Genomic DNA, 16,940 nt, shown 5'->3' with positions numbered 1-16,940 from the left:
AAAAATTGGTCAACTTGAAGGTCTAGCCCCTGTGACGTGGGAAATTATTCCTGCACTTTCTCAGATCATTTGATTACAGAGCCAGTAGCTGTTTATTTTTAAAAACACTGGTTTGATAGATCAGAGGTCCCAAAGAGGCAGAACAGATTGTTCTGTCAATGCAAGAATTTATCATCATGTAAAGTTAAGGGGTTTTTTTTTAACCCAGAAAGATCCTCTAGATTTGAAATATGTGTCTTCTTGCCATTTTAATGGGCATTCAGTAATCACACTGTGCTCATCACCTCTTGAGGGATTAGTGTGTACACTCAAGGAAGGGTTTGGCTTTTTAGTTGAACACATATTTTCAGATCCTCATTTACTGTGGAAATGAAGCTTTGTGCATTCAAGACATGGACATTTGTTCCTTTGTGCCTGTCCACCTATGGTTTTTTTAAGCCCACTGGCCATCTTTGACTGGAAGTGCTTGGTAGAGGCAGCAGTCTCGAACATATTAAACTTTCTGCATCATTGGGGAAGACAGCTTACTAATAATACCCCTAAAGGGACAGCTAAAGCATGACCTGTTATCCAGCATTTCAGAAATCCACAGAGGGTAGAAAGGTGCTGAATTCCCTGACTCTGAAGTGCTCACTGTATGTGTTGTTAGAACAGTGGAACCCAGTAACTAGACACAAATCCACAGGCAATCACCAGTAGTTAAAACATTCCTGGGTACCATAACCCCCTCTTCTCCTTTTCTTCCTCTAAACCACTGTGGTGTTTGTTTAAACATTCCAAATTCAGCACACTTTTCCTGCTTTAGATGTGCTTGGTACTGTGGGTTACAAACACCCTGAGTTAATGAGCCTGCTCCAATACCTCCTCTAATGATGCTGCACTAGGCATGAAAGGTAAAAGAGTGGGATAGGTAGTGTTTTGATGAAGGTAAACAGAGCTGTGATGGATGTTCTGAAAGGAACTCAAATACCACCTATTGTTCAAGGTTTGCTTATTGACTTTAATCTTCAGGGTAATTTCTTAACTTGACATTGGGAAAAAAAATTAGCTAGAAAGTCAAGAGCAAATTGAAAAAAGATGCTAAAATTGCTTACACATCATCATCATTATTACATGCTGTACACATTGAATTCTGCACAATATATTGCCATAAATCCTATTGCTGACTCAGGGCTAAATTGGGAGTATTTACTCACAGAGATAGCCTGCCTTCTCCCCATCCCTGAGGTCACCACAAATAAAGAGGGTGCAGATTGCCTCTCACAAAAGCCTTACCTTCCAGTTGAATAAACAAATAATGCCCTAAGTCCTATTGTCAAGGCCTATTTGTTTTTATTATTTTACTTTTTTTTTTTAAACCTGAATTTCATTTTGCAGGAAGTGATGTCTGTGGAAGAGGAAACTACTTCTTGCTACTGCCTGTTGGATCCTTATGCCTGTCACATTCTCTTAAACAGCTTTGGAACTTATGCTCTTATTGGGGAACCGATCTCTGACTGTGCCGTTCGACAGCTGAAAGTAGCGGTTTTTGGCTGCCTGTCTTGCAATTCTCTGGATTACAATCTGAGGGTATATTGTATGGATAACACACCTTGTGCATTTCAGGTAAATGGTTTCACTTTGTTAATTCAGTTTATTTGTCTATAGTATACTAACATTGCTTTATTCCTGGGCAGTAATAGACCAGAACTCTAAGGAGAACACTGACTTACATTTGATAGGCCACTGCTGCATGAGTTGTGCCAAGTCACAGAATCACAGGGTTGGAAGGGACCTTGAGAGCTCATCAGGTCCAACCCCCTGGCCAAGCAGGGTCCCTAGGACAGGGCACACAGGGCGGCGTCCAGACGGGTCTTGAATATCTCCAGAGATGGAGACTCCACACCCTCCTGGGCAGCCTGTCCAGTGCTCTGTCACCCTCAGTGTCCCTTGCCTTCTCTGCTCCGTTGTACCACCTGTAGCTTTACACTGCCAGAGCTCTAGCACAGCCGAGTTGTCTCTTCATTTCTTGCCTGGCAAATGGAAACTGCCCCCGGTCCAGCCCACCCAAAAACCAGGTCAGGAGAGCATGATGGTGCAGCTCTGAGCACAGAGCATTAGGCTGGGCTGTGCCCCAGCTGCTCAGTGGCACAGGCAGAGCTCGTGGCTGGAGCCGAGCTCCACAGCACAATCTCTTAAGTCATTATCGTTTGATGTACAGCATTTATCACGCTCGTTACCCTCACGCTGTCATTAGTCAGTTCAGGATTTCCTCTCCTTTTTACAATTTGAGCAAGAAGAAAGATATGCCTCACCATCTTTTAAACCAAAAATTAAATTACAGTCGTGCCTTTCTGCTTTAAAAAAACCCCAACACAAAGCAATCCCCAAGTGGCGATTCAAATGAGCATGATTCTTGTGCATGCTATTCCAAGACTAAACAATGAAATTCACTGGCTTTTGCAGCCTTAGTCAAGTCAGAAGATGTAAAAAAAAAGGTTTTCTTTTGGGAACTGAAATGAAGAGAGTTGTGACAGATACTTTTTTTGCTTCTCTTCCCTATCATCAGAATAGAAACATGAACCTTAACGAAGCACACACTGATGTCTGTGTGTTTCTAATAAAAGCAAAGCCACTGAAAAGATTGTTAAACACTTGATAGCTTTGTAATTATACCCTTTGTAACACTGACACAATTCGTGGACTCATTTTCCTGGATGAGTCTGCCTGAAATTGAGGCACAAATCCCTCCTGGGGTGTTTGGGAGCCGGTACGAGTGGCTCCCAGCCATACGTTCAGGTAGTGTGAACCTGTAGTGAAGTGACTCCGTGTTGTTGATCATGCTCTGCCTGTATCCATTCCATGTTGTGCACCAGGTTTTTCAAAAAATGGGCGGAAATCTTTGGAACATTTATATATAGAGGAGGGGGAAAAAACCTCCCACAAAATTACACAACACATCATTGAAAGAGCCCCACAAGAGGGAATTGAGATTCATGTTACTCAGAGCAACCCCGTATTCTTTCACACTGCTTCATACAGCCTGGTGCAGCCTCTTCCAGCCATTCATTCATGCTGAATTTAACCTCCAGTATATTAAATGCAGAAAACCCCACCCTCACCCACAGCAGCCTGATTTGACTCTACAGTCTCATTTCTCCAATTATTGTGACATCCAGCAAAACAACAAAGGGAACTGGTTATTTTTAACTTGAAGTACATTATAATAAATAAGATTTCAAAGTGACTTCTTGTTTTTCTGTAGAAAAGTGTTAGAAGAATGATTACCAGGTTCCTGCATTCACAGAAAGCAGAATAGGGGCTTTTATACAATGGTATAGTTAGGAAATTATGCTTCCCTTAAAAGCATAGAGCATCAACCTCATCCTAGTGTAAATATTATGTGGTGCACATGAAAAATACAGATTTTTTTTGGATAAAGTGTTGGACTTAGCAAGTTTTGTTTGACACTGTTAATTCCTTTATAAGTGCAGATGTATAGATGATACAAATTCTTTGATTTTTCCCTTTTGTGCCTGTGCAAAAACTTACCTTACTTTTCAAACAGATGCCTTTGCCCTTTATGTAATTCCTAGTGTGTTGGGAAAGTCTTGGCTCTAAAAGATCAGAGAACCAAGTGCTTTGTATTTAGCCAGAGTCCTGCTGCTGCTGGTGGAATTAAGACCCATCTGAGTAAAGGTCAAACAGTATTTATACAGCTACAGAGCATTTAAAAAAAACCAATCAAACACCCTCAGGGAATTTGGAAGATAATTATGAAATAAGCCACTCACTTTGCAGTTGAAAATTATAAACTACTCTCCCTTCTTATTCCTTCTTTCATATAAACCCAGCCATGAGGAGTTAAAACAAACTGAATGCCTGGAAATGGGTTTTATACTAGAAATCCATTATTATAGTTTCTGAAAGCTCCAGCAGTCATTTTATTTTTGGAAGGTCACACTGATTCCAGTAGCGTTTCTAACAATAACTTTGCTGCTGATGAGCACTAAACCCCTTGGATGTACACAGTTTTTATATAATTTATGTGGATAAAAGTAACTTTGAAAGACTGCTTACTAGCTGGTTTTTAAGACTTACACAAGCTTTCCTTCCTCACTGGTGTTTTTACTGTGACAGTCCAGAAATAAACATTGTGTAACTACTGACAGGGCTGATATTTGTTACTATTATGTTTTAAATCCATAGAATTATGTAAAATTTTAGGTTGGAACAGACCTCAAGAGAACTGGAGTGCAAGTTCCTGCTCAAAGTCAGCCCTTCCAAAATTGCTGAGGGTCTTGTCCAGTAACTCTGGAAACATCCAAGAGGGAGGTGAAAGGGAAGTGTTTTGTGCCATGGTTGCCCTTGGTGTGTTGCTTTCAGCACTCTCCAAAGTCCTGAGAGGACTTTCTCACCTACACCACTGATTTAATCTGTAACTGAGTATTCACCAAGCATCCCTCGTGTAGTCTGTCTTCCTTCTATTCTGCTAAGTAAATATCTCACTGAGCTCTGTATGCTGAGTGTTTAAGGAACAGTACACACAATGTGTAGGAGCTGCTTATTCAAAAGCTTAATTAAATTAAAATTTACCTGGAAACAGGCTGACAGACTCTTGCTTTCCTCTCCGTGCTGATGTTAGAGAGTACTCTGGGTAATGAGCTGCTGGGAAACTTCTTTGTAATGGCAATCCTGTGGGATGCAATAAAAGAGTAACAATCAAACATGAGTAACGTCTGAGTAAACATGAGTAAAGCAGAAATCTGCCTGGCTTTGACTACCCCAAAACACAAAGATGGGCACTACTGTGTTGCAAGTACCCTTAAGGTTCCTTCCCAGGGTGTGTGGGTGTAGGTACTGGGGTAGCCAAGATGACAGTTCAGTGTCACGGGTACCATCGTCAGGTACAGGTCAGCACCCAGCCAGCCTTTTCACTCGGCGCTGGGCTGAGTGATGCCCATCGTCTGGCCCGTGAGAGGACACTGCTGTAGCTGGGCATGCTGGAGGGGAACAAGGCGCCCTCCATGAAGATAAATTTTCGTTTGGTATTTGTTCCTGTTACTGAAAAAACTCTTCCCTCCTCTGCCATTGCAGGAAGTGGTTGCGGATGAAAGACTCCAAGGAGGACAATTACTGGAGGAACCAAAGCTTTTGCATTTCAAAGGGAATACCTTCAGTCTTCAGATATCAGTCCTTGATATCCCTCCTTTCCTTTGGAGAATTAAACCCTTTACTGCATGTCAGGTACCTGTCAATTTATCTGTTTACATCTCGGTGCTGGGGGAGTAAGAGTTATCACTGGTATGAGCTAGAACCCAGATAGGACAACGGTCCCTTTTATTTTTAATCTCTTGAGGATGTGACAGTAATGCATGGCCTTATGGTTCTGACAAACATACATTCTATACGTGATGGAATGCATGAAACCTTTCATTTTCCAAAAATGCAATTCCAGTAACCCCAACGGAAGGTCTATGTTCATGTTCTTGTTAGAATTTATCACTCACAAAGATGCTTTTGGTATCTTTGTCATTCTAATTTCGTTATAGCTATGAATATACTCCTGACAATGACATTTAAATGTAATCATTTAATCACGTAATCATTTAAATGTCATGAGTTCAAATTACAGCAGATATATATTAAGAATTAAAACTGAAGAAGAGCAAATTATTTTTTCTGCACTACATTAATTAAAGAGGGCGTTGAAGACAGGAAAGTAAAAATAAAAACAAAAGAATTTCTAAGTATATTGGCTACTGGAAATTATAAGCGATGTGCTGGCACAGAGTGTGGGCTGCTCCCTTAAAAACCAGAACTCAATTAGAATATATAATCTTCTTTTCCCAGAACCATATAGAGACAGTTATCTATCAGTCAGTATTTCAGCAGAATAAATTGTTTTAATGTGTACCTTTGTTCTCCAAAACATGAGTGTAATGGGCTCTGAAATGTCCAATCCCTGATCTACAGCCAGATAAACTCTTATGTCATTAAGAATATAAGGATACTTTCTGCTACAACTTAAGAAATGAAAGAAACAGCTTCATTTTCAGCTTCACAGGTAGAACAGCTTGCTTTCAATTGTTTCCTTTATTCTCATTCACTGATTTGCATTTAAAAAGACAAATCGATCAGTATTAAGATGCCCAACTATCAAATACCTACCAAAGCCAAAACCTTACTGAGCAGTAAAAAAAAAAAAACCCAAACATGGGGGTTTTCTCTTAATCCAAGAAATTGAGTTTTGCCTCACACCCTGTTATAAATGCAGCTTCATACTTTAATTTATTGGCTCTTGATCCCTTGGCCAGACCTGCAGAATAAATCTGCATGAGAGACTAAAAGTCAACCTCAAAGTGCTATTTAGAAAGAGTCTGTTTTCAGAAAAGTAATAACCTCTTGATAGATTTGAGCTGAGCGTACATAGAATTATCTGATGTTGATCTCTTCTGACTGCTTTAGAAGGCAGACAGAGCCCCTCCACAGGCAGAACCTGTGTTAGTTAAATGTCCAGGGTACCAGAGGAAGAAAAACCCCCATCAAATCAGGGAAGTTTTAACTGAGCTTGTCTCACCATGGTGACTGCTTCAAAAATACCACGCTGCTTTGGTGAAATTCCCCTAGACTTTTCTTGCAGCAAAGCAGCTTCTTTAAATGCCTCTAGTGACAGAAGATAAAGTGTTGGGCGATGAACACTTTTGCTCCCCTATAACAAACACAGGAATTACTGTTTGTATTGTTTGTTATGAAAGGCATTGCAACAACGGCCCCTAAGATATCCAAAGAAAGAAGTTTGGGTACCCTAACCTCTGTGTTTTGGTGTGGTTAAGAATTTGGGAGGATTATATCTGCTTGATAATTTCTGCAGAGCTGTTCTTTCTGTAGGGCAGTCCCTCCTTTCCTGGTTATGAGTCCCGAGCACAGGCAAAACTCCGAGAGCATCTCATAGGTCTCAAGGTATTTTATGTGCAGCTCAGCACTTTCCTTAATGCTGTGTGCAACAGCTATGAATAAATGTATTGCTCAGGGTATATTAAACTCGGGTATTTTTGTTCTCTGTTGGCAAGTACTAGTCTAGAGTTTCTAGTCAAAACTGAACTGCAGGGTGCTGTTAAAACAACCCATGAGAGCCAGTGCAAATTTCTCTGTATTAACCTTCATGTGGTGCAGGGACCTGGCTTTGCTGAACCTAACTCAAGCAGCACAGTCCAAAGTAGCTATTAGATTTATTGCTGCAAGATAAAAACAAAAAATACAAAGTCAGACAAGGGAGCCAGAAGGATGCTGAGCGCTGTGCGTGCTCTAAGACAGGTGGGGAGCGGCAGAGCTGCAGCATCACAGTCTGTGGTGTAACTCAGGGCTACAAAGAAGCACATGCAAAATCACTGCTGACAGAATGGTCTGACAGAGCCCTGATGCTAAAGCCAAATATATATTTACATTTTCTAACTGAGTATAGTTTGGATGACTTGGACAGCTGAGAGGTACAGTAATTGTTTCTAACAACCTACAGAACAACTTTGAGTGGCTCTGTATTCCCCTCTGGCTTGTGAAATGACAGCTCTGATTCGGGTCCAGCCTCTTTATATGTAAAAGGATCCATTCCTTCGTGTGTTTACTTGTTTTCTGTCCCACGTACCACCCTTTAAAAAAGCAGCTGGCTGTTCCTGTCATGACCAACTGAAAAGAGCCTGTTCCATAACCGTCTGTTTGGCCGCCGCATGAAACTGTTCTCAGATAGTATCACGGGGGGAGGATTTGTGTGAGTGATTTCTCCCATCAGCAAAGGTCCTGCTTCAAGGGCTGGAGGAGATAAATAAGTAAACGATCACGTAAAGCTGTGGCACCAGAGCAGTTACTGGCAGGTGGTGCCAGAATCTCTCCAGACTATGTGAAGTGTCTTTGTTTGTCCTGGCCGTCCCTCCGGAGCAGATGCCGAGTGCTTGGCATCCTTCCCACCGCCTTCACGAGTAACTCGGGGGAACCCTTAAAAACTGCCTGGGTGTTAGAGCAGGGAGAGGCTGTGACAAGCGTGTTAAGAAGCCAGACGGGCATCTTTGGGGTTAAAAGCAGCTGTTTACCTTGCACCTTGTGTCTCCTGGAGAATCCAGTGTCTGTCTGTAGCTGTGAGATTGGTATTCTCTCTGTCTGCTAGGAACTTTATTGTAAGGGGAGAACACAACAGAAAGCATTTCTGGAATACTTTAAGGACACATCCTTCCACCCTGCTTTGCTCCCCTGTATGGTGTCTCATAATTCTTCCACTGAATGAAAGCAGAGATGATTAGTCTGGAAAAATCTAATTCTCCACTTCTAACATTTTCTGAATCTTTTCTTTATTGCTGCAGGGGGGGTAGATTTAGGGCTGGGGGGGAGGTAAATTTGGGTGGGACATAACTATGGGAAACAGGCTGCGTGCTGCATGGACAAAGAGAGGAGGTATGGTGCAGGATGGGAGGTGCCTGTGGTGGAGTCCTGTAGTATGAGGGCAAGGAGGCACGGGTTAGTAGAAGGGTTCTGATCCTGGCCTGGGAATAAGTTTAGCACGTTGGCCGTTCTTAAGTTTCATCTGAGATGAGAGTCTCAGCATCAGTGTCACGGAACCTAAGCTTGCATTCAGTAAATGTAACTTCCCAGCAGTTATCAATTAAACCATCATTTATTACTGCTCCTACTTAGAGTTTGCAGGGCTGTCAGTAAAAATACAACTGCAGAGAAAGACAGTGGCCTTTTTCCCTATTGCACGACTCTGATGAGCTCTCTCTGCCTGACCCCGGGCTCCCCGTGGCCGTGGGGGATGTTTCCCTGTCAGGAGGTCCCGTTCTCCCGCGTGTGGAGCAGCAGCCAGCAGCCGCTGCACTGCGCCTTCTCCCTGGAGCGCTACACTCCAGCAACCACCCAGCTGTCCTGCAAGATCTGCGTCCGACAAGTCAAGGGCCACGAGCAAATCCTGCAGATCCAGACATCCATTCTAGAGGTAAAGTGTTCTCTCTCCTCTTGGCTTTGTTACGTTGTTGCTGTGTGCTATCAGAATCACAGAATCACCAGGTTGGAAAAGACCTTTGAGATCAAGTCCAACCGTCCCTGTCCTGTGCTGAACCAGATCCCTGAGCACCTCATCTACCCTTTTTTAAACACATCCAGGGTGGGTGACTCAGCCCCTCCCTGGGCAGCCTGTGCCACAGCCCCACAACTCTTTCAGGGAAGAACTTTCCCCTCACATCTACTCTGCCCCTGCCCTGGGGCAGCTTGAGCCCATTGCCCCTTGTCCCATCTCCTGTCCCCTGGCTGAAGAGACCGTCGCCCACCTCTCTGCACCCTCCCGTGAGGTAGTTGTAGGTGGTGATAAGGTCTCCCTCAGCCTCCTCTTCTCCAGGCTGAACATCTCATGTTTATCAGACATGATCCCTCCCCAGTTCTGTCCTTTCTACCTCTGGGTAGTTTCAACACTGGTCAAAACTAACAAGTACATAAAGCCTCACGCGTTCCCTTTCCAGCAGAAATCCAAGGACAGACACTGCAACACTGAAAATAATTTGTATTTGAGTTGGCAGTGATAAGTGTTCAACTTTTCTAATGGTTTGCAGAGCAGTGAGAGTTGAAAATAGATGGATTGGTGTATGCAGTCAACCCCTGACTGCTCACTGAGCAGAGCATTCATACATACAGTCTTGCAAGGACTCTAGCTTTGCTCACAGGTGAAACAATTCAGGCACAGGCCCCAACAAGGAGGGATTTTTTAGATTATTGAGCATCTTTGTTGATCAATCCAGCTAAATTCTAAATGCACTGTGCAGAGAATGCAGCAATCAGAGAAGAAAACCACAACATAATTCTGTATAAAAACATCTGCAGAATACACCCAAGAATTTTTCCACTTCTAGGTTATTTCATTAAAAAAACTTCTGTCGTTCTCTCTATATATATCCATCTCTCTCTACATCCATCTCTATATATCCATACAGCTGCTCCCTTTCTTTTCCCTCTTGTTTGGTTGGTTGGTTTGGTTTTTAAAGCCACCTCTCTGTCCACAAGTCCCCAGAGCATGTTACAATTCTGTCTTCAAATGGGTTTGGTAGTCTGGAAGGCTTTTGCACGCCTATCTCAAAAAGTGATTGAAGAGTGAGGATAATTTGACTGTCAAATAAATATATAAATAACAACTGACTACTTGAATTTCTCATTGCTTCACAATTCCCTGGACTAGCCAGGTAGCAGTAGCTTATCTCACATGTGCAGGGTATGAAAATCTACTATTGTTCTGCATATTTAATTTAAACAGTCAGACCAGGCGATCTATCTACAGCACTGCTATTGCTTTGCAGGGATGACTTTTGGGATGTGTCATAAATGTTCTATGAAGAGACTATAGCATCATTGTTATTTAATATTTATGCTGCATTGCACTGAAACGAATGATGCGTGGAAATGTGACTATTACACAAGACTGGGATAATTTCCTAGGAAAAGAATGGGGCAGATCTACAATAGGACCCAGCTTCCAAAGAGATTTTGAATATGGAGGAAGTAAAGTACATACAGAAATCAGGTGTTTATTAAAAAAGACCTTTAAAATAAATATGTAAATAAATAAATCACAAGTGAGAGATTTATCTGCCAATATTTGAGGCTTCAGCAATTAAAGATTTAGAAACCCATATGCTTCCGTGGCATTCCACCTACCTATTGCTGCTCTACTGGACTTCATCTGTAACACACAAACAAACAAGCAGAAAGGAGAAACTTGCAGAAGGAAAATTGTCCAATTCTGTGTTTTTTATATGTAGGTGCTTGTGATGGTCTAGAAATTCCTTCCCAAGTCCAAAGGAGGGAGATCCCTGCATTACAAGGCAGCAAATAGAGCAACAGCTGTCTGCACTCCCCACTATTCTCAGCCTGAGGCGGCTGTGCAGAGATCTTCTCCGGGTTCCCCACCTCTAAACAAGACTGCACCACGGTGTCATTGCTCTGATGCTCAAGGGAGCCACCGAGGCCGATGGAAAGCCTGATGCCCTAACTAACTGCTCTGCTTTTATATCCCCTGCAGAACGAACGAGAAACCATCACTTTCTTCTCCCACGAAGACAGCAACTTCCCTGCACAGATGGGGCCCAAAGCCTTCAAAATCCCCTACTCCATCCGACAGCGAATCTGCGCGACGTTCGACACGCCCAACGCCAAAGGCAAAGACTGGCAGATGTTAGCACAGAAAAACAGCATTAACAGGTAATGGAAGGCAGTTCTGAAAGGTGAACATTTACATATGCAATGCCAATAATTAGCTGCTGTTATGGGGGGTTTGTTTGTTTGCTGGTATTAAAGATGTGCACATACCACACTTACTTTCAAGGATAAGCTGTAGTTGGTACCTTCCTTGATCCACAACTAGCTCCTGAAGACAGGAACTGCTTTCTCCTCTGAGTAAGCCTGTGTGCCCTGTCCTGCCTGATGGTAGTTTCTAATGTCAGCTGCTTTCTACACCCATGGGGCTGGAGAAGGATTTTGGCACTGTTGTGTACTGTGAACGGGGTGGTTTAAAGGACTTGGGAGGTTGTGTGTTCTCTCAATCGTATAGCTTTTTACCTTGGCTTCTATCTATGTGTTTTGTATTCTAAAAGGAACTACACATTTTGCAGATTTTATTCTTTTTTTAAGGAAAAAAAGAAAGCCATGCTCTACTGTGGGCAGTAATAATATTTTGATTATTTAAAATTGAAAGATGCTGTAAAAACCAATTTACTACTTATTTTGCTTTTTCCACTTGGGCTAAATTAAATTGGTGAAAGCAGTTCCCTCCCAGAAATATTTTCTGACTGGCACAAACACCATAAATATATTCCCAGGAGGGTAGAGGAATACTTAAATCAGGCAAAATAACTTTCCATTGGCTTGTTGCTTTGCATGGGAATCTTGTTAAACTACATCTGAACCAAAGAAAAAAGTAATTTCTAGTCTTGCAGCAGTGAGAGAGTCAGAAAATTCTGATTTACTTATCAGCATTTACTACCTATTGTCAGGCACTTTCATCTCCCCTGGTTCCTGTTCCTCATGTGTAGAGGGAGCTGGAGGAGATTTCTTCTGTCTTAGGAGACAGAGGTAGTGTGCTGAGGGAGTTACGTGGGTTTGGGGAGACCAACTCAGTTATTGCCTTTTAGCTTTTCATTCTGTGCTGGAGACTGGTATCTTTGCCATATCTCTTTTTATAAAACCAAATTCATAGATAGAAAAAGGAAGTTGTTGAGTAGCTTTAGCCCCGAATGGGGGTTATAAAACGAGATGGTAGAGCATAAATCCTTCATTTCATGGGTTTCACCTCTCTGCTGTACAGTGCAATCCATTACTGTCCTCATGTGTTTAAGAGAAACACTTTGTTTTACCAAATTCTTTGCACTGATCACCCCTGCAAATTCCAAAACCTATGTACTCGTACAATATAAATTAACACATTAAGAGATGTCAGAGCTTCACCTAATCACAAGCATCCATTTAAGTTACCTAATTCCTCTCCCTGACAAATACTTGCTCAGTTTACTGATGGCACTTTCCAGAGCTGACCTGTTTTCTGAATTCCAGAGCATGGCACTGCTGGCCAGCATTCACCTACCTCAGGGTACATGAGTCCCTTGTTTGTTCTCTGCTGTGATGTGAAGAATAAATGCACCAGTGTGTGTCCTCTTGAGGGTTCCATTCATCTCACCTAGGTCTTTTGTGTTGTGAACACAACTACAGTGCTTGGCACCACTTTCCCGTTCGTGGCCACTGCAGTATATACTGTTCCTCATCCTTTTTGTTTCCCCATTTTCTCCCCTTCCTTTAGGAACCTCTCCTATTTTGCTACACAAAGCAGTCCCTCTGCTGTCATTCTGGACCTCTGGGAAGCCCGGCATCAGCACGACGGTGACCTTGACTCCCTGGCCTGTGCCCTGGAAGAAATAGGAAGGACACACTCCAAAATCTCAGACATAACAGAAACTGCGGTTGAAGAGCCTGACTTCAACTACAGCAGACAAAATGGACTTTAGTCCCTTCTTTCATTGAGAACTGATGGCCAGCTTTGACTATCACACTAGAGAATCTCTTTGGCAGGGAGGAAATAAGGGTTTCTACACGCTGTGTATGGAAACAGGTACGCCTTTCCACCATGCAGTTTTCAGTTGGAGGAGCAGAAGAAGCCCTATTAAAAATCATCTCAGAAAATAAGGGAAACACAAGCTTCTCCCTGGCCTTTCTCATTTAACATTCATGTTTTAATGTCAAAACCAAAACTACACGTCTGTCACTCCCAGGGCAGGAAGGAGGGAGATACAGAGCCATAAAGGTAAATATGATGCTGTAATGTATTTAGGAAACAGTAATGGTAACACAATGCCTAGTGAAGGTCAGTAAATCTGATACTGCATATTTAGAGCCGCGAGAGGTTAATCCTAGTTTAAAGGTTTGCCTTCTTGGGGCCTTGACTCCCCTTTGTCCTGCATCTCTGACTCACCCCCATTGGAGTGGGTTTAAACTCATTTGACAGCATCAGGTTGTCACTGTGTGTGCTACAGAAAAACTGAAAATCTGGCCTTATCCTGTTCAGATATTAGAGGAACTAGAAGATCTCAGAACTGTTTAACTGATACCATGTGTATTCCAAACAATTTCATTTAAAAATTCTATCCCTAAGCAAATTGTCTGCAGAGCTGTCTGGGCAACGCAGCAACAGAACCAACCCATCCTCTGAAATCAGTGTGTGTGTGAGAGATTTCCTGAGATTCTCAGTCTGCAAACTCTCCCTGAGTCAAAAAATGTTTCTTTGGGGGTGGATTTAAATAACCAAATCAAATGCAGGAAATTGCCAGCCCTATGTTAGCAAGTTTACACATTTTTAATTACTTCATTTTCTGGGGCTAAACTTAAAAGTAAAGGTGAAGTCAATCAACACAGCTTAATTTTGGTTTAGTTTCAGACTGAAACAATAAACCCCACATGGTACTGCCAAAACCTGGCTGGATATTGTTGTACAGTTTGGGAATTGCATGGGATATAAAGCTGGCGGTGTTACCCTTGGTTAGTTACAAACATCCAGCTTACCACACAAAACCAGGATCTAACTAGAGAATTCCCCTTGTTCTTTATCCACTTCATGCAAAAATAATTGCTTACTTAACCAAACCAAAAAGAGCTGTCACTGTGAGCGAGTGTCCTGGTGGAACTGGTACTGAGCCAAATTTAACCCTTATTTTTACTGGGATTTTCTTCTCTGGCCCTGGGCTCTCAGCTTTGCTGTAACAATCTGTATAAAGTAGGAACACAAACAAGACTTTAGGAGCTAGAAATTGAAAACAAAGTATTTGAGGTTTTTCTTTTACCCCTGTACCTGAGAGTAGGATGACAGCCCACAGGGTGGCTACTTAGTGTGTAAATCAATATTAATCTGAAAGTGTTTCTTTACCCAGGGCTCCAGTGCTGCAAAGCATGATGCCCAACTCTTGATGTAAAGCTTTAATCTGAAATTGCCCATTTCCTTCCTTCCCCAGCTCAGCAGGCTGGAGTAGTCTTAGACTTACAAGTACTTAGACTTCCCCAAACATTTCCTGCTCTTCAGTATTTCATGCAGCTTGACATAAAAGTTCCTGTTTGTGATGGGAAATCATAATGGCTGCAAGCATATTTAAGACTGAGACAAAAATAACAGCTTATTTGGCAGCAAGCTGTCAGTGTTTTCAGCAGCACATGGTTCTATGTGTGTTTGAATTATATTTCTAGTGACTCCCAGTCCTCCTCCTCAGAAACCTGTTCTTCATTGGACAAAATGTCATGAATTGGAAAAAAAATAACCCCAAACCATCGCCAGCAAACTGAGTTTGTGAGCTGCCGTCGTCTGGGCAACCAGCTACAGCCACTCTCCAGCAGTTAATTTGTTCTCAGCTTCTCCCCAGGCACAGTTTTTAATTCTCAAACTAGCTTTAATTCTCAAACTTACCCCAACAAAGCCAAAGCATCACCCTGCAGGTGCCATGACATCATTCCCAAGAGCTGTCTGTGTTCTCTCCTCTTCTTTTCCAAATATGTGTGAGCTCTGCTCATACCTGTTCAGAGCTGCTACGTGGAGCTCAGGCCTAGAGTCCTTTATCTCAGGAAACGCAGGGTTTGCTGTCGAGCCTCAGGGAGCTCTGAAAACCCTCTGTGTACAGCAGCACCCAGCTCTGCGCCCTGAGCACTCGGGAAAGCTGAGAGGGAAACCCTGAGCTAGGTCCAAACCCTGCTGCAGTCACGTGTCTGAGCTAAGGGACTGCAAAGGAGGGAATGTCAGTGTTCTTACAGTGCCAGAAAAGAACTGGGTGAGCTTGGGGCTGGAGGCAGGGGTTCATTCCATGCTGCTCTCCAGAGTGGTGTTTGGTTCCTTTGGTTCAGTATCCTGGTTTTTCTCGCTGTTTGCTAGCACAGGTTCTTGGTTATTGACCTTGCTTTTGTGACTCTGGCTCAAGATCCTTCACTTTCTCAAACCTTTTATCATTTTGATGCTCTTGTATTTTCTAAGAGGACCATAAATCCCACAATACTACTTATCTACCTGTCTCCCTTTGGGAAAGGGTTTGAACCAGTGCCAGGCTGTGAGCCTGCAAGTGCCACAATCTTCTGTTGGGGTTTTTTACAGAGCCCTTCCTTTCCGAGCTGCCCTTCTGGTTAACACTTGCTGCCTAACCCTTGCTCCCCCAGGACGTGTAGTAAGGAGCGCTGAGTAACCACCTTGTCCATGTTACACATTCCTTCACAGGCTTCCCTCACGTTTTGTCTTGCTCACTCTCTTGTCTAGGCTGACCCCCCATCCCCGGTTTATTCTACTTTGAACACCCTTCCTGTCACTCTGTATTATCTCTAGGTCTGTATCACCTCTAGATCTGTGTGTTTTTGGAGAGGGAGTGACTGATACCCTGCCTTCCACCAGGCTACATCCTGCATTTCCTCCATTTCTTCCTGTTCCCACATTCAGTATTATCAATCACAGAGGATTAAGATCTTGCTGTGGCATAAAGCCCCCAGAAACGCCCACGAGAGAGAGCAGGACGCCTGAGAATTACAGTAACTGAACATACTATGCAAATTACGCAAGCTACAACATCCTGAGCATAGGGAAAATAACAACTGTGAGGAAAAACTGAGCAGCTCAAGAAAGACCAAGGTGACAGGGATAACATCAAAGTCATCAGTAAAAGGAAACGGTTTGTTGTCTGCGATGAAGATGGGTAGTGATAGGCAGGAACTGGACAACACCACCCTTCAGTGGCAAAATAGGCTGTAGGTGTTTTCTGTTCCCTTTCTCCCTGCAGTGTGTGTTGCCTGATGTGTGAGTACTCACAGACCTGCTTCCAGATGCTCCTTCCTGTGGTGTTGTGTTAGTGTCACAGGGCGGCACTGACAGCACTGAGCACTTTGAGCTCCTCACACCAGTTCTCCCCCCTTTTTTATGCACAGTCCAGGTCAAGAGATGGAGAAATTAAACCAGATTTTAAGTAAAAATGCGTCTGCTCCCATATAAATGAGGCAGCAACGTGGATTTTGTTCCTATTAACAAACAGCTGAACAATACCAGTAGATGTTAAATGTTTGCTTCCTATTTCTACAGCAGAAAGCAGCTGACTTCTGCCAGCTCCCCCCAGCCTGCTGTAAGGATGCTTTGCAATACAGTCTTCTCTCAGAATTTGTATGCAAATGTTCTAGAAATAGGTATGTTGAACATAATTAGCAAGCACATTTTTAACATCTATATTTAAAACATTTTAGGAAATCTGTGCGTGTGTGTGTAGAGATATATATATATATTTTTTGATCCAAAACACAGGTGTAAAGGAGCATCTGAAGCAGGATTAAAGGGCAGAAATTAAAAATTTAGTCCTTTCCTGTGTTTTATAAATTATGAGTTTTGAAAAATAATTTTAAAAGTCTCTTTGCAAACCAGAAAGTCAAAGAGA

General features: G+C 42.7%; 1 protein-coding gene across 1 annotated transcript in view; it reads left to right on the top strand.

The window, feature by feature from the left end:
- Positions 1-13,007, top strand: part of UNC5D (unc-5 netrin receptor D) — a gene marked incomplete at both ends in the record, with an annotated part of 136,702 nt that extends 123,695 nt beyond the window's left edge. Inside the window, 5 exons of the mRNA XM_084273958.1 lie at positions 1,378-1,605; positions 5,077-5,226; positions 8,798-8,962; positions 11,033-11,211; positions 12,803-13,007. Of these exons, the coding sequence (XP_084130084.1) occupies positions 1,378-1,605; positions 5,077-5,226; positions 8,798-8,962; positions 11,033-11,211; positions 12,803-13,007 (927 nt within the window). The remainder of the gene's footprint in view (positions 1-1,377; positions 1,606-5,076; positions 5,227-8,797; positions 8,963-11,032; positions 11,212-12,802) is intronic.
- Between the last annotated feature and the right edge of the window lie 3,933 nt (positions 13,008-16,940).

This window comes from Gallinula chloropus, assembly GCF_964237585.1.
Source record: "Gallinula chloropus genome assembly, chromosome: 21".
NCBI classification, from domain to species: domain Eukaryota; kingdom Metazoa; phylum Chordata; class Aves; order Gruiformes; family Rallidae; genus Gallinula; species Gallinula chloropus.
The sequence above is the reverse complement of the archived record's forward strand: the minus strand, read 5'-3'. Positions and strand labels throughout refer to the sequence as shown.